Here is a 23,594-nt window from a genome sequence, read left to right on the forward strand (position 1 = left end):
AAAAACGGAACCGAAATGAATGATTAAAACACATCATTAACTGGGTGGTTGATGCATCTGACCAATGCTCAACACAACTTACCGTGCGAATCAACGGCTACGGCTGGATGTTGCTCCGACGGTGCCGTCGAGATGGCGAGCAGAACGTTCGAAGACGGTGCGGCGGAAGCGATCGACGAGGTTGGTTGCTGCTTTGGGTGTAACACCGTCAGCGTCAGTGTGTATTCCGCGCTGCGGAAATGATCGTCCACCTGGGAGCAGGTCAGCTTGAACACCCGGTTCAGATAGTAGGCCGGTTTCTTGTTGATGTAAACCAGCGACTTCAGCACGTGCTGATAGTTTTCGATCGTGTCGTAACCGATCATCTCGACGCCCTCCTTGCTGATTTGCGTCTTGATGTCGAACTTGAACAGCGACTCATCCGCACCGTCCTTATCGTCAATTGTGACTTCCTCGTGGTCGGGGTTAAGGCTGGGGAATACGTTCACGTTGCACGAGTCGAGCTTTTGCAGCTCAGGCCGGATGTCCTTGCCGGTGTAAACGCTAATGTTGATCTGTGCCAGAATTTTCACACCCTCCTTAATGTCCGGGTACGACACCAGGTGGTTCGAGTTGCCGCTGATCACGATCTGTGGTTTCTGGTCGGTCGCGAGCGGTTTGTCGACCAGTATCTTGTTGTACAGCCCGGAAGATGACGACGAAGAGGACGATAGCGTGCTACCGCCGGACAAGTTGTTTGCCGCGCTCACCATGATGTACGTATCGATCGTTGGCAACCGGATAGCTTTCTTGTTCGGGCAGCTAACCGTCGTCATCACCTGAATGTTGCGGCGTCCGATCGTGGGGCTTTCCTTCGAGTTGATGTACTGAATCTGCTGCAACAGCTGCTCGATGTTCGTCTTGTTGCTGCCCTCGATAATGATCTTGTTCATCTGCGTGTTCGATTGGATCTGTTGCTCCGGTTCCAGGTAGTGGTCAGCCGGTGGCAGAAGCTTCTCCGCACAATCCGTCCCACACCGGATCTGATTCGCCGTCAGCACCTTGCGCGTGGACAGTTTGATCTCCGCAATGTCACCGCTGAAACCATGCTTGAGCCGATTTTCCGAGCCCTGGTAGCAGGCGCCAATGGCAAGCGTCGTGTTGATGCCGTGCGCGGCATGCAGCGGCCAATCATCAATGACTTCCGGATTGCTGTGGCGGTCCTCGACGTTGCTCTCGAAGCGTATGCCATCGATGAACAGGTCCACCTTCGGCAGATCGACATTGATCGTGTAGTGATGCCATTCGTTATCGCACACCTGCGGGATCTTCCAGCGCCACTCGGCCGGGCTGAAGATGTTCAGATCACCGTCGTTGAAGTCCTTGCGGAGCAACAAAATCAACCGGCAGTTACGCACAAACAGCGCCATATGGTGTCGATTCATCTTGTGGTCGTCCGCACTGCAGACGATATGTTCCTTCGTGTGTTTGTCACTGGTCGCGATGCTATGATGCCGGAACATCGTCACGATGCTGAACTGATGGGCGGCAAAATCTTGCGGTTGCACCACGTTCTTCGGCACGATCGCACCAGAGCTGCCATCGAAGTGGAAGATCGCCTCGGCACCTTCATCGTACGTTAGGTCCTTCGTCCAGTCGGTATTCTTCTGCAGCAAGTCAACCAATCCAGACGTGTCACCATCACGCTGCTGTCCATTGTCGTTCAGCCGGCGCATGCATTGGCTCGCGTCCCGATCGCAACCGAACGAGATGTGCTTGGTTTTGAGCGATACCGACGATTGGATAACCATGTCCTCGCCCTTGCACTGCATATCGCACAGCTCGAGATGAATCTTCGGGAACAGTGACACACTTTCCATCGAGTTGGCGATGTAGTCGATACGCTCCGCCACTCCCATAACGTGCGCCTCGCACACACGCCGCACGCGGATGTTTACCATGACCGGGGCGGATTGTTTCATGGCACAGTCGTACGCCACGACCGACAGGATGTGATTGTGCGAGATCTTGTGCGACAGTGGTTCCGTGTTGCGTATCGAACCCTCGTTGTCGATGGTGAACGGTTGGTCGTTGGTGAGGATCTCGTACTTGCACACATCGCCAAACAGTGGCGTGCAGTCCTTGTCCGTAGCCTCTACACGGATGATCTCCTGGTATAGGCGACCCTCGTCAACCTGAGAGGAAGAAACAAGAATAACATATTGATTATTCGTTTCAATAGTGGTATTTGAAATAAATCCTCAAAGACCTCGAAGACCTCGAAGTAAAAACTTCAGCAAAATTTTAACATGACATGTTAACAAGAGGGCCTGATAGACATAGACATTATAACTTCAATCTTTTATCACATTATTTGAAAGTTTCTATTACATTGAATTCCCGTATAGGATTCAACAGGAATATGTTTGTTGAACTGACCCAATTTTATGCTTAGAATTATTTTTAGCTTCTTTAAGATATTAAGATTCTAAAGGGAGAAACCCATTTTGTGCTGCAGAGCGATGGTAGATTAAGCAACAGCTTTACCCATCACCACACTATTCACGGTTTGTTGTAAATAGTAATGTACCCTGCTGTTAAAGCCGGTAATGAAACCGAACATTACATAACCGAACGAGATTGGGCTTCTCATTGATACGGGTCGTTTGGGGCGCCTGCATAAACGCCACCGTAAAACATAACCACCAGAGAGGTTGTGTAAGACTGCCCGAGAAGCCACAGGAGCTCGTTTCCCACCGCCACACGTTTGCGATAAATAAATCTGTAAATATCCTTCGAATTTCAATCCATCAGCAGCATGGTCCGGCGTGGAAAGGGATTAGATTTGAAGCTGATAACTTTGGGGGGGTTTCGTTGTGGAACGTGATGGAAAACAGGAGCAATTCATCCAAAAATAGAGTCCTCGAATCATGAAACAGAACGACATTCGGCAATCAATGAGCTATGGAAGGTATGCGACTAAAAGCGATCGTTACCCTCGAAAGACCCCCATTCTGGGCCGGCTCGGCATAACCATTTCGGCATTGGAATGCGTCACGCTGTGGTGTTCGGGCAAGGCAACATCACAGAGCTACATCCCGGGGAAAATGGGCAACCAGAGGTCAGGCAGATTAAAAAGGTAAGATTAAGTTTTCCTTCACAGCGAGACAAATCATCGTACAAAACACGCCCTTGGTAGGCTTAACCGATTGCGATGTAATAAAACTCTCTCCTGCTTCTTTCGACTCCGGAGCTCTGGTACCAATACGCTGCTGCCTATACCCCAGTGGTAGTAGTTTGGTCGTTCGTTTGCTTCCATTTTTCTTCGAGTCGCTTTATGCCGCCGCTACTGTTTTGACCGTACTGCTAGCACAAGAGCACTAACGGACAACGATGACGCGGGTTTGCTGTCGATATCGATTTTTTCGGAGCTTTTCGGAAAAGGTTTTCCAGGATTTGACCACCGTTCCAATCGCAGGGGACCCATCCACATTTTTTACCTGCAATGCGAGCGAACGAGACGGATTTAATAAAGAAAAAGGAGTGAAAAAAAAAACAACTTTAGACGCCAACAAACATAAACAATGTGTACGAGCAGGATGACGAAAGGCTTCCAAGGGGAGGGAAAAAAGCGCGGGTGTGGAGTGGATGTATGGAGACGCGGTGTGAAAATTAGTTTTTCCCATGCTAATCGTTAACCGAAAATTTATTCTCGTTGACCGTGCGGCACGATGATCAAGGGGGCAAAGGAGCAAGCTACAAAGCGAGAGCCTTTTGATAGAGCGGTGTGTACGTGTGGTGTGCCATTAGTTCGGAGGGTTCGAAGGAAGGAACGGTTATTTTTACCATTCGTCTCGTCTGTCCATCGCTGGAAGCTCCCCCAGCAACCGTACTGTGGGTTCTATGGGCAAAATTACCTGATATACGATGCGGTTACTGAATTTAGTTAAAAGTAACCGATGAAAGATTGGATTCGTGCTTTCGGTTCCTTAAATACGAGAAGGTTCAACGTAGATGGGGAAAACAAAAAAATGTCAAGGGATTGCTAAAAACTTTAAGGTTTTGATTAAATTTAACCCAGAGGTTGAATACAACTGAAAATGAGTAAACCATATTTGGATGGATGCGGATCGTGAAAAAAGCTTCGTAACATAATTAAAATCTAAATAAGATCCAACATTAAACACCCAAAGCATTTCACTTTCTCACTTATTTACCCGGCAAGTTCAACTGCGGTAGCATGGTGTACATCTGCGACTCAACAATTTGCTGGATAACCTAACCAACCAACCAGTTTACCAGCTCTCCCCCCGAAGTCGACAATTTGAAACGTAAACTTTGGCGCTCCTTTGCGCCCTCACGGTGCGCTATTTCAAACGATCAATTTTGTCACCAAAAGACTGCGGCTGTGAAGCAACCGAGAGAGAAAAAATAAAGCTTCCAAGTCTTGGCGCGTTCCGGTCTCGGACGTGATGTGATCGATGTTAAACAAGTGGACAAACGAACGGCACCGAAATGCGACCGATCGAAATGGATGTTGGGGAGGGGACACGCATCATCCAGTCTCTGCAGGCGCACTATGATTGGTAGCCCCGTTTGATGGCACACCTTCCTTTTCCAGCACACAAAATTGCCGTTTTGTTGACATGATTGATGTTTGCGTACGTACAATCCCGCCGGTGGCAGCGAATAACGGATGGGAAACAACCGAAAACTAGTCCTCGAAAGTGATTGCGCTGATTTAAGGTTGATGTACGGCTGGGAAACGGATAGCGGAAACGATGTTACGCAAGACGTTTCGTTACAAGGCGCCCGCTTTTCCTTGCGCACCTTTCTCGGATACGACGGATCGACTAAGTACACGCCACCGTTTGGAACGTTGAAAAGAAAACGCTTTCGGTGTTCGCTTTAGTGAGCTAGTTCTCGTCCTTTACTAATTTCCCGTGGGGTGAGAAATAAGGCCGGTAAATAGTACAGTGTGGACTTCATCGGGTGTATTACTACCGACGAAGTGGTTTGGCTATTTGTTACTACGAAAACCCTCACCTTCATGGGGTCTAGCCACACTTCCGCTGCGAATGAAGTTTGACAAGCAACAACTTTTCAATAGCTGAGGTTTTATATCCCATCCTTACCACCTTCTGGATTGGATACGTAGCACCTTACCAATGAGCTACAAATCGAATTCTTTGCTCCTTCGAACCCTGGTGCGCTGGTGTGGCGCAACAAACGACCGTGTTCGACAAGCTCATAAATTTCACCTCAACTATAACGATCCACTAGCCTCGCCACTAACGCAAAGAGACAGGTAGCGCGCCGGTGAAGAGTGAGTCATCAGTGGCGTATCGTACAGAAAAAAAGAAGCTTGCAGGTCTCGCACCAGAAAATTCCGCACAATGGCTGTCACGCGATGAAAAACTTTGATGAAAATACGCTAAAGTGAGGGATTATTTATTGCATCAAGTGTTAATGGAACTATCAGGGTGGCGGAGAAATTAAAAAGCATTTCAAGTGGGTGTGAAGAAAAACATTGAATGATTGTTGAGCTTTTTTATGTCTCGTCTTATTGATTACAATTGATTACAATAGACGGTGTCGGTCTTGCTCACGACTGGACCGATATCAAATCACGCCCGGAGAACTATCCAGCTTTGATTGGCAGGTAAACATAAGAAAAGGAAAGCCATAAATCGATAGACCAATAGAAAGAAACCTGTCTAAGCTAAAATTAAAAAAGATGAAGACGTTATCGATCTGTATTACGTAAACATATATGGATTTTGCTTACATATTTCTCGCTTGTAATTATCCATGTAAATATAGTTTCTTTACATAATTGGCAATGGATGATATGTCCGTTTCGAAGCCATTTTTTCTCCCTTCCCCCCGTACATACAGCTGTTGGGAAAATTCACCCTAAATAGACACACACACACACACACACAAACAGACAAACTCAACCAACGAATATTATGCAGGATGAATATAAAGTAGATTAGCCAAATTGGTGCCGAGTTTCAGTTGCGATTTGCGAACAGACAGTGTGTTGTGCGACCGCATGTGCCGAAAATGCCGAGTCCTGGTCCTTGCCGTCTTACGGCTGTGTGTGCTTTCCCGTCGGAAAAATCTTACATTCGCACTGGACGAATACAGTTGACGTACGGCAAAAGGTTTGAGCAGCCAAAAAAAAATAGAAGGCCACTTCCAGCAAAGTTTCGGATCAGACCAGAAGACATCAAAGCCAGCTGTGCGAGAGAACGGGCTGGAAATTCAATTTCTTTCGACAAACAAATTTGCAACTGCACCGAAAAAGGACAGAAGGCTAAAGAAAAGTTCAGTGACCGTAAAAAGGAAAACAAATGAAGGAAACAAGACCCTGTGTAGTTTTATGATAATTATGTGCAGTTGCCTTCATGGAAATCTGAAGAAACGATCGAATTAGGATGTAAACAAAAAACTATTGACAGATTTGTAGTACCTCAAACAGACATGTAAATTGAAAATAAATACCAAAAATATTCTAAAAATAGTAGCACGAATAAAAACTAAACAAACAAACGATTATTACATCGGGCGAAAGTGATCAGTTTTCATACGGTGTATCATATCAATACGATGTGAGCTTTCATTCCCCTTTTTGTGGGGGGTAGGCTTCGTACAAAAATTAAATACTTTATCTCTCTATCAAATTACGCCACACTTTAATAGCAAAGAACAACAGAAAAATTAATCTCCCCCCTACACCCTCACTGATAACAAAAACCAATCTCCGAACCGTGGCGAAAAACACGTGCTATCTCGCGTACATTGTAAACTTAAACATTCCACATTTTGCCCATATTGTCCACAGACAGCAGCTCCACATGTCAAACCCACACACACACACACACATAGGTGGGGCCAGCATTGAAGCCATATTTTCCCCAAGTTGATGCTATTTTTCTATCGCCGGTTGGTTGGCTGGCATGATTCAATATCCATTATCTTTTGATGAGCAGCGCCACACATACAGGAACGCGGCGGTAGGAAGATCAGCAAACACCGTGTTTGTGTGTACTATCTCTTCTGTTCCGGTGCTTCCCTGGTGCTCAGTGTGTGTGTGTTTTTTTTTTCGTTGCGCCACCACGGCTCGATTGGATATTTTCCCTGCCTGAAGTAGTATCTCGAGGATCCTCGCCTGTATGGATTAACATTCAATTAAGTGTGCGCTTGCCCCTGCCCTGTCTCGGCCTGCCGTGCCTATCGCGGTCCAACTAAGAAATGGCGGGCAACTCTCACTCTCATATCCTTTTTTCTTCTCTCTCCTCCCCCACCCCCCCCCCCCCCTCCCCCCCAGACGCCATTATACGAAGCGACAGCAGTTCATAAATACTTCATCCGGCGTCCTCAAGCATGCGTGCCACAACTCCAAGGGAAGGGTTTTGGAAGCTAAGGTAGCAATTGTGGCACAGCGAAAGCCGAAACACACCCCGAAGGCGGTTTCATTGGTGTGTATCCTTGCCTATTCATCCTGTACCGTGGCCGCTGCTCGGTGTTGTTCGCTCAACTCCCTGCAGCGATCGGGCAGGCACACACACTACTTACACGAGGGACGTGTAATCATTTCGCATGCAGGGCCAATGTGCGAAAACTTCTACATTGTGTGGTAAGCGCATCAAGGCTTCAGCTCAACCCTCGTCCCTGTATCTGGCGAATGGCGGATGTCTAGGGATGTATGAAATGCGGATCCATGGCACTCCACTGAGGTTAGAGCCTGAGTAACTATCAACGCAGGCTGTGTTTTTTTTTATTTGCTGCGTAGCGCTTGCGGCCTCTCAGGAAGAAATGGACGTGGAATAGCGCGGCACTATACACCCTAATTCCTATTATATTCGGCCGTGTACTGGTAGCGAGCAAAGGACATTCTGCGCCGCCGGAAAAGTTCTCCAATTCAGAGTTATTAATTTATTTGTCAAACGTGATTAAAGGTACAGGAGGGCAAGCAGTAAGTGCCGTTTAATATATCACACTGGAACGAAGGGGGCACCAAGCAGCGGGCAGCAGAATTCCATGTTTGATAGAGCGTAACCGATGGTATTTTATTGTCATGTAGTTTACAGGGGATCAATATTTCTCGACGTGCCCGTTTTTGCCAACAATCGGGGAGGGCTAAACCATACCCGTGGTGGTTGTGGTTTTCCTTTTCATTGGGAGTTTTCTTGCTCCTGCTCCTCGCACCTGTGCAAGGGGGCATGAGACACCGGCACGGAGTGGAAGATCCTTCTCGACCGACTAAGCGCCGGAAACGATGACAAATATCTGTGGATTCGAGAAACCGGTCTCCGCCGCATGGTCGTATGTCAGCGCCATCTGTCTCAGTGTTTGACAGTGATCTTACGGTGCGCGCGCGAGACCACGATTGGTTGGCAATAGTGGTCACACGCGCACACTGGGAGAACGTGGTAACGTGGGGTATTATATGGGAAGATCAAAACCAGAACCCGAAGTCGATTGTGCACGTCTCAAGAGGCCGCAGCAATTTGTGTGCGGTGGGGAGAGTGGGATCCAAACCCCTTGTTTCCCTACGTGGGGATATGGGGCTGATGAAACCCTTTTCCCGAGGTGGTTGATATGCTGGGGCCCCAGTAGCTTTTGTGGGGGCATCCGAGTAAAAGACAAACCTCGCGGTTCTTCAACGGAACTTCGATGCTTGACTTGAATTTCGCAGCGGCGAAATGGGGTAGTGGGAAGAAATCGGCTTCGGGGAACTGGTACTCGAACGGAATCGTGGCAAAAATCCTTCCCTCTGGCAGTTCTTCGCCTGGAAAGGAAATGTAATTCCATCATTTCCTGCCACCAACCCCATACCCTTCCACCCCCACCGGGCCGGAACCCACGCTGCTCTAAATGTAAGTATTTGCTCGAACGGAGGCGTACAAAGACTCGCAGCAGCATAATCGAAACCGTGAAGAGAGAGAGCCAAGCCTTCGGTTTTGTGTGTCGTAAGACGTATCGGGGGCAGCACCGTGTGCAATGGGATGGAACCGGGCAAGATCTTCTTGGTTGGGTTTTGCTTTTGGCGAAGAAGCATTCGCTTTCTCGAAAGGAAAGACACCATGGCACCGACGAGTGGCATCCAAGGACGAACAACCGAGCTGAGGACGATGATGACCTACCTCGCATCGGTTGGTCCCGCGCGTCGGAATATTGTGCGCAAAAAGGAAAAACAAACCAAAGAAGAAAAAAAAACATTCTAAATAAAGAAAGCGCACGGTAGCGCAAAAACCTGGAAGCGAGAACAAAAAAAAAGCGATGGAAAAGTCAAGTTCCTGACGCAGGAAATAGTAGCTACGAAGTTTTCTCGTTTTCAATTCTCGAAACCAACCATTCCCGTACCGGTGGCATTTCTCGGGAATTTTCCAGAACTGTATCTCGCGCCCGATGCCACACGCTGTCCTGCATTTTGGGGTCAGCTCAAGCACCAACACACAAACACTGGCACCTGAGGAAAATGCTTTTTATTTGTACCGACGTCGCACCACCGACTCCATTTTCTTCGCCCCAAAAACCGAGAAGGAAACGTCTTTCATTTTCCTTGGAGTTTCTCTAAACGTGCAAAAGAACACACACAAACACGCGCGCGTACAAACCCGAGGTGAGTCCTCTCAGGTCGGGAGGTCGGCAAAGGACTGTGCGAAACGTGGCGGGAACAATAAAAGCGATCTAGTCGGTTGGTTGGATTCCACGGCGAAAGCGATACAGTGGAGTGCTGTGAGAACGACGGGATGAAGGGCGGACATTGCATTTTGTTGGCGCGAGTCACAGTTCCTGGCAAAAGGACACCTCAAAAGGTATGCGCGCGTGTGGCGAAAGGAGAAGGTTATTGGTTGGATCGGAGCAATTTGCAGAAAATGACTAGCCGTGCAGCGATACACAGCAGCAGCTGTATCGGCCACGTTTATTGTAGCATCATCCATTTCGACAGGAAGCAACCTTGTGATCCGGAGATCCCGAGATCAGGATTATCGGCTTGTGATGATGATCTTTCAAAGAGCAGTAGCTGCGATAGTGGAGCTAACAGTAGTGGTAGCGGTAGCCATACCAAAAAGGAATGACACTCAAAAAACTACCACGAAAGGAAGCAAAATGCTGAAAGAATTTGGATCTTTGTGGACGACCCGCAAGATGTTTTGTTTTGGGGTACTTTGCGATCGGTAGCAGCGGCACTTGGAGGCACAGCAGACGCGAAAGAGAAGGAAAAGCGCCCATCATTCGAGGCTTCGTTTGTAGTCTTCGTACAAACCGGCCCGGAGTCGACCCGGCGAACGATAAAATTTATACAGAGCAATTGAGTGGATGATTAAGAACATCATCAAAAGGTTTACCGATATCCTTTTGCTATTCGGTTCTTGCCCGGTTCATCGTAGTCACATTTCGTCCGTACAGCCGTAGCCCTTGTGACATTCGAGCACCGGAACTCGGAAGAGGCATTGGGTATGGCAGAGATAATGGGTATGTCCTGTCGATGGTTGATTGCAAGACACAGGAAAACGGTCGGTCCTGGTCGTACCGTCTCCTTCCGACGCGGCAACCATCTCATGATAAGCTTCCCCATTTAACCACTGACTCTTAACCGCACCCTTTTTGCCTTTTCCATCCACGCACCACGCACCGAACCTCAACATGGTACATCATTTGTTTTGTCATCGGTGTGCCGAATATTGGACCCTACCTACACTGGTGTCTCCCTTCGATTGGCAATCGATGAAGAAACGATGGTTCGGATGGGACCGACCAAAATCCGCCCAAGTGGAAATGATCTGATTGTCCTTGAATTTATTTCGTTTTTTTTTTGGCTGCTTGGTTTCGGAAAGGGATGGGATTTGTTGGCTTAGGAGGAAAAACACACATTTCGAAACAATCACAACAACTCGGCAACACCGGAGAACCTAGGGTCGTCGTTGTCTGTGTCTTGCCCGGTGAACTTCATCGCAAGCATTTTTGTCGTTGCCCTCCCAATCGTCTTTCGCCAACATCCCGTATCGAAACCCACCCAGTCGGTTACAGTTTTGACAGGTGATTCTTCTTCTTCAGGTTGGCAGGCGGCGGCAGGAGCATGGGAAGCGATGATGATACTGTACGAAACACGCACTCGAAACAAAAAAAGGCCTCACTGAACGACAAAACAAGACAACAATCACGATGGTAGCTGAGGGTGTTTCAGTGTACACACGGTGGATTGAGTTTGATATTTCCAGGAAGGGTTTCCAGTACCCAAGAAAACAGAAACGAAATCTCCAATAAGTTACCCAAATTGGTCCATTATAATTTAATTATAGAAATATCCCGGGAAAATGAAACATTTACCTTTACCTGAAAGTATAACCAAGCCCGATGTTATGGCAATTGTGTAAGGGAAGAGTGCCGAAAACATGATAAATTTTATAATAAATACTGTTCAAACTATGTAAGCTTAAATATTACATTATTATCAGATGTACAAATTATTTAGGTTACACCTGTTACACCATATTATGTAAAAAAGGTAGGACTATTGCGAAACTTTACTTTACTAATAAAGTTTGAATAAAACAATACAAAAAGATCCCATTGATAAAAAAAACAAACTCAAAGACTAATAAATATGGCAATAAAATAAATTGAAGTAGAACAGTAACTATACAATCCTCTTACTTCTGCACGATTTATAATAAAAACATTGCAAACAACCAAAACTACTCATAAAAATGATAAAACACAGGCTCGCAAGATGAGGAAATCGTTAATACTTCAAAAGCTTTGGAAAGTTCTCACCTCATGCATGATGAAAAAGCGCTTTGGAAACGCGCGAAACTTTCCCACCCGATGATGTATGGCCGTTCCACGCCGGTGCGGGAAATGGTTGGAAAACAACAACGAATGTATTGGACGTAACTGGCTTGGTTTGTGTTTTATCCCGTTTTTATGTGCCCGTTGTTATGCTCACTGCCGGTAAAAGCCGACTGAATACTATGTACGAACTATATCTCACCTTGCGTTTGAGTCGTGTTTTAGCATTTTGCACTCAGCTTTGAATGTAACAAACGAACGTTATTTTAATACCCGACCACACACACACTCACACACCTTTGCACACATGTGCACTGCCATGATATCCATCCCGTCCCGTTCCGCAGTGTGTAAAGGTTGAGGACTTTATCTAGAGTCGCTTTGCAGCAGCAGCCCTCTTCGTGCTACATGAAGCTTTCGAAATTAATATTACTTTTACAGTAAATCCAAACGCCAAACGGATGCACGGTGAGTGTACGGTTGTTGTGTAAAAGTTAGGATACGAAAAACGGATGCACATCGTACCCAGAACGGTGACGCATCCCATAAACGGGTACGATATCAGGCCCCGGAAGCCGGAAACAATAGCCCCTCCACCTGCCATCCGAGCTTAGCCGCCATCAGGAAGTTGGCAACAAAAGCGACCGGGGGAACTCCGATTTACCACTGATGATGCATCTTTGCCACTGGCGGTGCCGGTATTGGTGCTACTGCGCACGTATTTGCCTTATCGATTATCGGCCATCGTGTGAGAGCGGCGGCGTGAGATTGTGCTGGGCCCATTTTGTTTTCAACGCCTAAACTCTGGTTCTATTGTTTTCGAACGCCATTGCACGCAATTTATCTGCAGTGTATTAAATATTGCAGGATGTGCTTAACAACGCATTCGCCCCTATTGGTGCGATGCGTACATGGCAAGGATAACAAAGAGATAGACACCGTGGACAGTTCAGGGAGCCGTAGCCGCTTGTTGCACCACATTGAAACGCGGTGGTAGCGGGAATTCTATAGAATGGCTCAAAACGTTAAAGAAATTCAGCTCTTGTTAGTGTTTTTATTTGCGCTAAATAAAAAGAGAGCAAACAATTTGTAGATTCTCGGACTTGTCAACATAAAAAAAAGGATGAATATTCTAGCATCTCCGCGCCCAACTGGACAACGAATGACATTTATTCCATCTTGTTGATGGTAGCTAAACTTTCGCAAATTCACCCGAGGTCAGAGGATAATGAATCGCTAACAGGGGGTTGCTGTTTTCCTTTTCCACGCGACAGAACTGAACCTCCCCGTCCGGCACGAAGAAAAGTTACTGTCGCGAACTTCATGCCCTGTGTATTGGGCATGACGATCCCTTGTCAAAGAGTTACAGTAATGGAGACGCACAGCCCACACATTCCTTGCCGGGCCGCAGCGGCGACGTTCGCATAACGCAGTTGATGGATGGATGGCTGTTGTGTATTTTTAATTGCTTTTTACCGCGATTATAACCTTCCTCGTCTCTTTCTCACTGGGGGTCCAAAAAAACCGAAAGGGATGAATTTCAAATTTACCAAAACGGTCTGCAATGGATGGAATGAAACGATAATAGAGTGAAAACGGCTAACATTAACGCTCATCAAACATTTAAATCTATCAATTTAACGCACTGCACTGAGTGTTAAGGCTTTAGTGGGTTGTTATGTTTCACTTTTCAAAATTTGCCTTTTAATTGCGCAAAGCGTTTCATTAGGATCGCACAACAATCCCAAAACCGTACAACTGGGAAAAAGACAAAAAAAGGAAAATTCCAACTGGGGTTTCGTTGCTATGTAGCGCCATTTTTCTATGAAAAGCATATAAATGTTTCGCTCGTAATATTCTGTTCTAAGGACTGGGGCCGGGAGCGTGTAATTCACTACATCTTTACCATTTCGCGAAATCTTCCCATTTTCAACAGCTTTCAATGCCAGCGTTTTTCGCTGAAAGCTTTCATTAAAATCGCAATCACTTCCCAATACACACGAGAACAGTGAGCGCACTTTACAATAATTGAAGTGTTTCAGCTGAACTTCACCACATTTCACAACCGTAGCGACCTTTGATTCAACGTTTCCGTCCTTCGGTAGGTACCGTCGATTGGGGGATTCTTTTTTGCCCAGCATCGCAAAAATCAATACGACCAACATTGAATTAATTACGAGCCGGCGAAAATCATCCCGGGACTCGCAGAGTGGTTGCAATCTACAATCTATCGCTGAAGAGGGAAATAGAATACGGGAGGGAGTTCCTTACAAAAAAAAAAAACACATCCCCTAAAGCATTGCCGCTGCCCTTTCCGGGTGATGAACAGCAAACACACCAAAACGAACCTGACTAAAGGTGCCGAAAATTGAGTTTCTCGAACGCGTAACATCACATCAGCGCAACAGCAGTGAAAAAGGACATTCATTGACTGTGCTCAATTCACTCGGTCCTTTTGATGGCGTTCCGGCAGTAAATTCCATTGGCTCGCTTTTTTTTTCCTTACTTGCCAACGCTAGCTGTAACATAGCGTCTTTTCTTGCTAGGGAGCAGCAGAAAGGAAAATAAAATAACCGACGGCCCATGGAGACGCCTGGTGGTTGGTGTGGAACTAATTCGCAACGGAAGATGGATGATGAATATTAACAAACTTTCTGCGCACCTCTTCCACCCCCTCTGCACGGACCGAATCCAATCTCACGACGAATGATCATTCGGAGCGAATGACAGGAGAGCAATAAATTACCAATGTATTCGGATTATTCGGAAGTCCCTTACTGACTTTTCCAAGCGAGGACCAAGCGGACGAGGCACGAGGAAAAGAAAAGCATTGACTAATTACTGGCATATTTTGGAGTTGTTAAATACCCCGGTACGCTAGTGTCACAACAAGTTTGACGCATAGTTGACAACGGTACATCGGGAAAAGTATTTTGATAGCTGCAGTGGATACAGCGAAAGTACGTCTAGAACTGGGTCCATGGATATGGTCGGTTTGATAACTTCGGTCACAGCATTACCAGCGCAGCGCCCATGAAAAACTTACCTCTGTGACGTACGAGGGCTGCAGGAATGTTGGCGAATATTCATTAATGTCAATCACGGAGATGTGTACGCTCGCGCTGAAATGAACAAGAAAATGAAGCAAATGAGAAAAAAAACGGCAGAAAAGAAAAATGTAATCGTAATCAGCCGAAACCCCACAACAGATCCCCTTTGCTATCTCGTTCACGAACAACAAAAAAAAAACATCGAAGAGGGTGCCACACCAGTACCGGCGGCCAACAACTTTGTGAGTTTTGTGTGTTGCAGGATAAGCGTACGCAATTCATGTAACTTCACGCAACGGCGAACGGTGTAATCAGGCCCTGGCAAGGGAAAGTGGGTCCATATTTCGCCTGTCAGATAAACTTTTGCTTCGGTGTCTCTTGAGTGATGGAACCGGGGCCCCGAGTTTTGAATGTTAGCCCGGGAACGCAAATACTCGGCTAAATTGTCGATGCTCGTACGGAACACATTTCACCGTAAATTGATAGCAGCCGATTGCTGGTGTGAAATGTAGACGCTTGCTATTTTTTAACGGCATGCATTTTTCGACGTAAAAAGAACGTTAAACTTAAAATTGATGACAGAAAAACATAATTTTAAATCAGTTTTTTTGCAAATGATGTGAATGTGAGAGTTCGATTTAATTACGCCTAGAGTTATGCAATTTGAAGGACATTGAACTCTAATTTAAAGGGAGAAACTATTATTCGATAATTTGGCCGCTTTTTCATGAAAGCATTAACACTGACTAATACCCCTGCCACTAGCTAATAATCGCTGAATTATACGAGCTAATAAGAATTATGATGTATAGAAAAGAAGAAACGTAATTGTATTTCTATTTTTCATACTTTTAGGCGTTTTCAAATAGTCCTTGCTATTTTCAAAAATCAAATGCAATGCTTAAATTATTTAACTAACTTGTGTTAATCATGCAGAACGGCCAGGCCGCATTGCTGGTGAACCATCTTTCACAACCTTACCTTTTCGAATGTGATCCATCACAAAAAACGGCCGTAATGTCAAACTTGTAGTTTTTCCGCTTTTCACAGTTCAGTGTCTTTTTCGCTTTCAGGATACCAAGCTCGTTGACAAGCTCAATCTGGAAAAAAAGGAACATCACACGGACGTATTAACAAAGAACTTTTGCGGCTGCGGCTTATGGGACATAAAACAATAAATAAAAACATTTAACAGGCACTGTAAATACTAGCCCAATGGATTCAAAATTTATGTTCACTAAATTATTGATTGTCCAGGGAGGGAGGGTTTCATGCAAGGCGGTGGGGTACGATGGATGCGCACAATTTCGACTGCAAACGTCGGTGCGGAGCGTCGTTTGATTGTTTGAAATTTCAATGGTAAGTAGAAAGATAAAAAAACAAACGAACCCGCGCACTGTCCAAACACATACATCTTGCATAATTGTAAAATTGATGCATTGTCTGTTTTCCCACGTGTTTATCGGATGTATTACGATGTGAAAGGAAAACAAATGAATGGAAACAACGGTAATGCTCCACGCGGAATCATAAATTCATTTTACACTGTGCTTTTTTCTTCCTTGTTCGGCACATCGGGGCATCGGCAGGCAAAAATGAATGCATCCATCTGTTAATTGCAGATACCTTTTTTGTGGATTGCTCCGCTGCCGTGCACACCACACTCCGTCCGTGCGTTGTCGTTATTAATATTTTATTTTTTTTTCAAGTAGCGATACACATTGAAATGGTTTCGCCCGCCAATACAGCGCTGGCCAGCAGTTTTGTTGATGATCAATTGATGCTGGCTGGTTGGCCAATTGGAATCTGCGGGACTATGGTTATTTTGCTTCGAATAAAAGTATTTCGGAGCAGCAGCAAAAAATAAAAACGGCAAACGAACCACCAACCTCATCAACACACGCATGACGCAGTCGTTTAAATATCGTTCAGTTATCGACACAGTGGCAGAGTTACGGTTGCGCGGATACAATTTTGCATAATTGCAAAATTTGGTACCGGCATGCTGCGGAGTACAAACCCGGTGCCAAGGCAAACGAAGCGCAGGATGAACAGTCACCCCCCAAAAAAAAAAGGAAAACAAAACTGCTTTTCGAAGAGAGCAACGGGGGGAATGCATTGTTCCACCACCAAGCGACACGCGGTTTATTTATGCACAAAGTTGGAAAACTTCACTTTCAAAACTTCCAATCGACACCAACTGGAGCCAGGGCAGAACAGACCTTACACATTCGGGATGCTGAAGCATTGTGAGGTGAAATAACTCCGGTTACGATCGGAACAATTTAATAAATTAATTAAGCCGAATAAAATGGCTTTTCGTTCACGTTCCAATGTGAGCACCATTGATGACGTTTAAGCAGAACGCGGTTAGGGTAAGCTACAATTAAATTAAATGGTTTAATGAAATGGAACACAAAATGACCAGTAAAGCCCAAATTAAATTAATTCACTTTTAATGTTGTACTGGGGGGGTGCTGCGAGTACAAGTGGAGCCACTTCTTTAATTCTTTTCAAGTTGAACTCAAATATGCACGGGTAGATGTGGAGTCTTTCCCTTCTTCTTCTGGATCATGTACAAGTTGATTGCATAATTGAGCTTTCCGCATAATATTACTCATCTTGAAAAAGCTCGTGATAAGTGGAACTCTACATCTCTGTCTGCATATTCCACTTCTACTCGAAGGAAGTCTAGGGATAAAAACTTTTCCATTTAAATTTGAATACTTTCTCTCTTATATAATGTAATAATGTAATTTTAAAAAATTAAGCAGAGATATTCCTAACTTGTGCAATTAAACTTTTTCCTAATAAATTTCCTAATTTTAACTCGCAAGTCTTCTGCGTTCTCCTACAGCTCACGGTTTTCAATAAAGAAAATCCCGATTTCGATTATGCACCATTCGGTAGGAGACACGATTGCATCCACCTTTCCGAACCGTGGCACACACCAAAACTCACACCAAAATTGTAACATAAAATGCCACCCAACAAACTGATCGCGGTGGTGGAACCCATGTGTCGGAATGGAATGTTAAAATGGGAATCCCGTTGGCACACCGCCGCGTCAGCAGTATCTCGTCTAACAACACCCGTGTGCACAGCGCGCGAACGTTTCACGGAATTTCACGTTCCCTCATCAAAATGCTAATCCGTGCTCAATCCTGGTCACCGGGCACCAGCAGACGGGTGCGCGGTTCTGGTTGGTGTTCTTTCGCTTTCGCTGGTTGCATTCGCTCTGTTGTTTTCCCCCTCACCACCCCATCCCGCGTTTGTTCCCCCACGATCTCGCAGGGATGCGCCTCGAGCTGCGGGTTGGGTGTAGTAATGCGTGTTTCCAAATCGCACCCCGGCAGTTGGGGCGGTGTCATCGAAACAAATCCATTTGGTTATTTGATTCACGTCACGACAGGTGGTGCACGATGATTCGATGGCGATTAAAAATAAATTGATATTCTATCTTCCACCATGGGAACGAACTTTCCGTTTGGGGTCAGAACAAATCTACCCAGGGGAAAGTAACACTTTAATGTTTTGTTTTAAGAAGGGACGCGGCCCCCCCATCACATTCGCCCTTTCTTCTGGCGGGTTCTAAACTAGAAGGGTCTTTCGAAAACCCATGCTTGTTGTGTCAAACGCTGAAACGAAAATAACGCCTAAACATTTGGGATGGCTTCTTCTGCGGATGCAGGAATTCTCGAAGACCTCCCTCGCATTAGTCGTAACAACACACAAACGCACACCGTGGTGCCGGCTTATTTCTATGATTGTAAGGATAAAAGCGTATTCACTGAGGGTGCCCAAAAAGGCAAAATGCTAAGCACGGGCTTCAACTCCAGAGATCAATGGCTCAATGCGCGGGGGCTCAATTAAATTTCAAACAATTCAGCACGTACCAGTTTTGCAAGCAATTTTTGAAAGCTGAAAGTCGACAAGGTTAATTAACTTTTAAATTAAGCATTAAGCGAAGCAATCATATAAACCATTTAGAGTGTTTGTGACGTTTAGTGTTGCATTTCCTCCCACGGTTTGCGGTTAATGAGTGCCCCGTCGACATTAGCGCTACTGGAAAATGGAGTGTAATTCGAGTGGAAATGCAGCTCCATATTTTAATTTTAAAACAACCTACAGTAACAGCATTCACACGTTTATTTCAACTAAAATATTGAAAATTATAAAATGGAAATTGTATGCGCTGTGCGCTGAACATTAAATAAATAAGTTTAATGTTTGTATGGAAAAAAAAACAACAACACCAGTTACTCATTACCTACTTCAGTATCTCCTCTCTTCGCGTTTCACTAAAAACTTCCCACAAATTACCGTATCGCGGGAAAAGCCAGCGGGAATGTATAATTAATTAATTGTTGCTTGCATAATTTACATTTTCATTCAAATATTTCCACACCGCGATGGTGACGAGATGATTCAGCCACAGGTGAATCCTTTTAGCCACCCATTTTAGTGACCGTTTAAACCGTTGAATAGACAGAAAAGGATGATGGATACAAATGTTCGCCGACTACCGCGAAGGGAAGCTTGCATGATCGCGTTTGCCATTTAATAGTCATTGTAGAGCAGATGGTTGAGTTTAATTTTGTCTTGTTTAGAATAAACATCATTAAAACTTGTGTGTATAATCTAGATTAGAGCAGCATGGGAATTCGATGAAAATTCCTATCAACATCCTCTCGTTTTCCCATTAAGCTGTGCTCATTTGTGCTCCCGACCCAAAAAAACACTATTGCGGTTTGAACGATGGCAGGCAACTGTACAACCTGCTGCTAATGTGCAAGGATAGGATGGGCTTTTTCAGCCAAGCTTCTTTGCTACAGAAGGTGTGGAGGGAATTGTGGTTGCGCAATAAACCAGCTTCCAATAATCGTTTGCCGACAGGAAGGTTGCTACGGATGCAGGTGACCTAAGGAAACGCCCGTGTATAGCGTTGGCTTGAGGTTCGTTAATTGTTCATTTAAATTGCAATAATACGTCTGCCGCCGGAATATTCCTTGCGTGGCCAAAGCCTGTACGAACCATGTACGAATCACCATCTCGGAATGTACTTTCCCAAAGGTGAAGGCAGCGTCTAATAATGTGTGCTGCACCTGTACGCTGGCAGCTAGACGTCCTTTTCCGGCCGTTAATTTAACGACCACCGCACACAGCATTGGAGAGTCCGGATTCTGACTCCAGCTAGTCGGTAGACCGCACAATAACGTGCATCGGCATCGCGGGGGGTGGGGTAGGATCGCCCACAATGGCGCTCGGTACCGCAGACCACAGGACGTCACCAGGCACCGCACACATCTTGGGACCCAAAGGTGGCACAATGCGGTGTGTGGTCTTGGTGGTGTGCATAATCGGTTTTCACGTTCTCTCTCTCTCTCTGCCGCCCGTAGCAACGAGGGACAGAAGTGACGCTGTTTTTTTTTTTTGACGACTCGTTACGCGCACCACCAGTTCCATGGATGTTATGGATAATAAATTATCTAACGACCGTCGGCGCGCGCGCACGCCTATGCTCGCAAAACTCCCACACACGCATACATTATCTGGGGGGGTGATAATTTTTCATGTCCTAAGCAAATATTGGACATGATGAGTCTTCAAAATGAGCGGACACAAGATTCTTTGATGCTGGTAACGTCCGGTTACGAAAGGTTAGGGTTTCGGGTTTGCAAAGTATGTGCAAAAGCATTCTCGCATATTAACGATAAAAGAGCTGTTTTTCATTGCGTCATCATTTGGGCCCTTTTATTTACTTGTTTGCGTAATTTAATCAAGAAATTCTTCACTTATAGCCATTCTAAACTAACAAAATGTATCAATTAAGGAGTGAAATATGTTGGAAGAAGCTGTCGTTGTGTTTAATTAAACTTCTTTAACAAAACAATGTCCTGTACGCCTACGCGGCCTCTAGATCGCATTCAATTCGAACAGTGACCGCTCTTGAAACATACCAAATTTAACTTACACTTCGGAAAGTTTAACTTTTTTTTTTGCAAATGAATTTAATTTCTTTTCTACCGGAAATATGTAAGCTGTCGCCATTGTTGATTTATTTTACCTCCAGCAAGCGGCCGGCGATCGAATATGCCAATATTTTTCTGCGGGAAACTTTTCCCGTCCCGAATTGGAAAGAAACATTGTAAAACCGAGAAAACTCCAGGTCTGCATTACAATTATCCAGGGTGGAGCGCGCCGGGAAAAGTTGAGACTTTTTCTAGCGTTCTCAAAACTTAGTAATATGAACCTACATTCGCTTGAAGGAACGAAGCAAACGGGGGATGGAAGGGAAGGCTCGTGTAGGAAGGAGAGACCCGAGAGACTTTATCCGTATTCCCTTGGTACGATGATGCCTGGCAACACTTATGCTAATGATCACGATCCGTGAAGCTTTGGCGCCTTGTCGTTACGGCATCATCAGAGTGTCGGGGGGTGGTATTAGGTTTGCTAGAGTCTCTTCCCCTCCACCCGAACAACGTGGAGGAACGTGAGGAAGAAGTAGGTGTACTACCTGACAGTAGGAACTTAGCATTGCACGCACTTTTCCAGGATTCCAGGGTTGGAAACACGCATAGACGTGCTAAAAAAATACGACCTTCAAACAGCATTAAACAACTCATGCCAACAAAACATGTGGGAGGGAGAGTTGCAGATGTTGGACTCTGTAATATGTCCAAAACAAAGCAAAAAAGAAAGAAAAAACCAAGAGTACAATAAAAAAGGAAACAATCCACCAGAAGCATACGCTCCACGGTGGGTGCTCGCAAAGTCTCATTACTGCGGACATCAAGGAATAATCATTCGCGCTAATTACCGTCCAACGTAGCGTTCCCGGAACGGACAACAATATCGGGAATCTCGAAGATGCTTCAAAAACCTGTACCTCCGAAAATCCCATCCATCTCAAAGCCAAAGCCATTTTTGCGTGACGGTAAGCGCCCCCGTGTGTATCGTGTCGTTAGTGGTGGACAAATTTGGATGGATGATCGTGGTGTTTTGCCGTTTTTTTTTTGTTCACAGCATTTCTTGCCCCTTGGGTAGGGTGGAAAGTTTGCCTACATTTTGGCTACACTGGTGATGAAAGTAAAACAGAACCCTGACCACCACCCACCCATCAGCCAGAGCAAAAATTCCAGTCGTCATCATGGGAACGTCGACGCCACAGGGCGTGCTCGGCAGTAGGTAGGGTCCTTATCCCCGTAAGCTTAGCAGCAATTTCAAGTGGATTTTGTCAGTAAATACGATACCGTTTTAAAAAACGGACGAAGAGCCTGTGTCTCGCCGTGTCCCGTGAAACCTTCTCAAGTGAATGCCGGCTATTCAGGTCTGTATTTGATGGACTGATGGACGTAAAGAAGCAGCGTCCTATACCCGTTGCCGCTGAATAGATGAAAAGGATGAACTTTCTTATCCAGTGCTTGGGGTTTTTCGGTTGCCTCAAGAGGCATTACCGCTGACAGAAAAAGGCGACAAAATGAATCGAAAAAAAAACCCAACATTGCGATGCTGGGTCCGCATAAGAAATGTGCTGGAAATGACGATGGGAGCGAACAACCGGAGCTGACAGGCATACGTAAAGAAAGAGAAGAAAAGTAAAGGCAGAAATCAAGCAAATTCTACCTCCTGTCAAGCAATTTCGGTCACCGTGCAGCACGCGAAAAGGACATTGGCTATTCTGGTCCAGACGACGACGACGACGACGATGGGCGCGAGTTGATATATGGCCATGTTAAAAGTTCAGTTAGTCGGCATGCTACGAGAGGACACATTTCACTCGCCGGTTCGTAAGTGGGTGCCGGAATAAAATAGCAGCAACTCGGTGAGTAAAATTGTACCGAAGCACGTCTCCGTCCCTGATGGCGAATGGTGATATCGAGGTCCGGCAGCTGCTGGATCCACTGACGATGGATCTTACACGCAAAAAAAAAAATAGCTCCAAAGCAATGAAGAAACGGTGCGACTTTCTCGCAAATCGTGCCACTTTTACCACTACCTGATAATCGAGTGTTTCACTTCGTTATCGATAGCACGCTGTGGAAATACGAAAAACGATTTGTTTCGTTCCGAAAATGGCATAATGGGAAAGAAACTCTTGGCCTTTAATGGCCCTTAAGAAATATTGACACTTTCTTACTACAAAAGGAAGTTGACTTTTTATTATTTTAATTTACAAGCAGTGCCTTGAATTTGAGAGGCCTTGGTTAATGGTCGTAAAGATTTAAATCTCGATTGATTATTCGACCTTCGAACAGCCGCCATTATACAATAATAAATAATGCATAATCGACTAATTTAACTTTAGAACTTTTTTTGCGCGATTTTATTGATGATTACTTAAAAAACAAGTGCTGGAATATGCGTTTTTTTGTAAAGTAATGATTGAAAGAAACCGGACCATTATAAAATGTATAGCTTACCTGAAAGGGAATTTCCTTGTTCTTTTTGATTATGTGAAAGCCACAGATTTTCGTCTCGTCGACTTTGATCAGTGGCGTTATCTCAACGAATGTTTCATTTTCCTTTATCAGCCCGTGGTACGAGTTTTCCAGGACACGCTCTGTAAGAGAAAATTAAAAATAAAAAAAAAGTTAATTTTACAATTATCTGAAATGAAACCTTTCAAAGGACGACAAAAGACCAGTCGCTGAACTTGGTGTTATAATTTATTAGCATGCTTTTCACGTAGCTCCAAGTCCACGTTATTCGTTCTGTTGCATGCCACGAGGATATTTGATCTACTTCAACAGTTGT

The 23,594-nt window shown here is 45.2% G+C and overlaps 1 protein-coding gene across 2 annotated transcripts in view; it reads right to left on the reverse strand.

Annotated features, from left to right (window-relative positions):
- LOC128305528 (calsyntenin-1) overlaps positions 1-23,594 on the reverse strand; it is an 81,109-nt gene that overhangs the window by 8,581 nt on the left and 48,934 nt on the right. For both annotated transcript variants that reach the window (XM_053043019.1, XM_053043018.1), the window contains exons 2-5: positions 23,261-23,400; positions 15,819-15,937; positions 14,834-14,909; positions 83-2,174 (exon numbers count right to left, since the gene is read on the reverse strand). In XM_053043019.1, the coding sequence (XP_052898979.1) occupies positions 83-2,174; positions 14,834-14,909; positions 15,819-15,937; positions 23,261-23,400 (2,427 nt within the window). The remainder of the gene's footprint in view (positions 1-82; positions 2,175-14,833; positions 14,910-15,818; positions 15,938-23,260; positions 23,401-23,594) is intronic.

This window comes from Anopheles moucheti, chromosome 3, assembly GCF_943734755.1.
Source record: "Anopheles moucheti chromosome 3, idAnoMoucSN_F20_07, whole genome shotgun sequence".
Classification (NCBI taxonomy): Eukaryota; Metazoa; Arthropoda; class Insecta; order Diptera; family Culicidae; genus Anopheles; species Anopheles moucheti.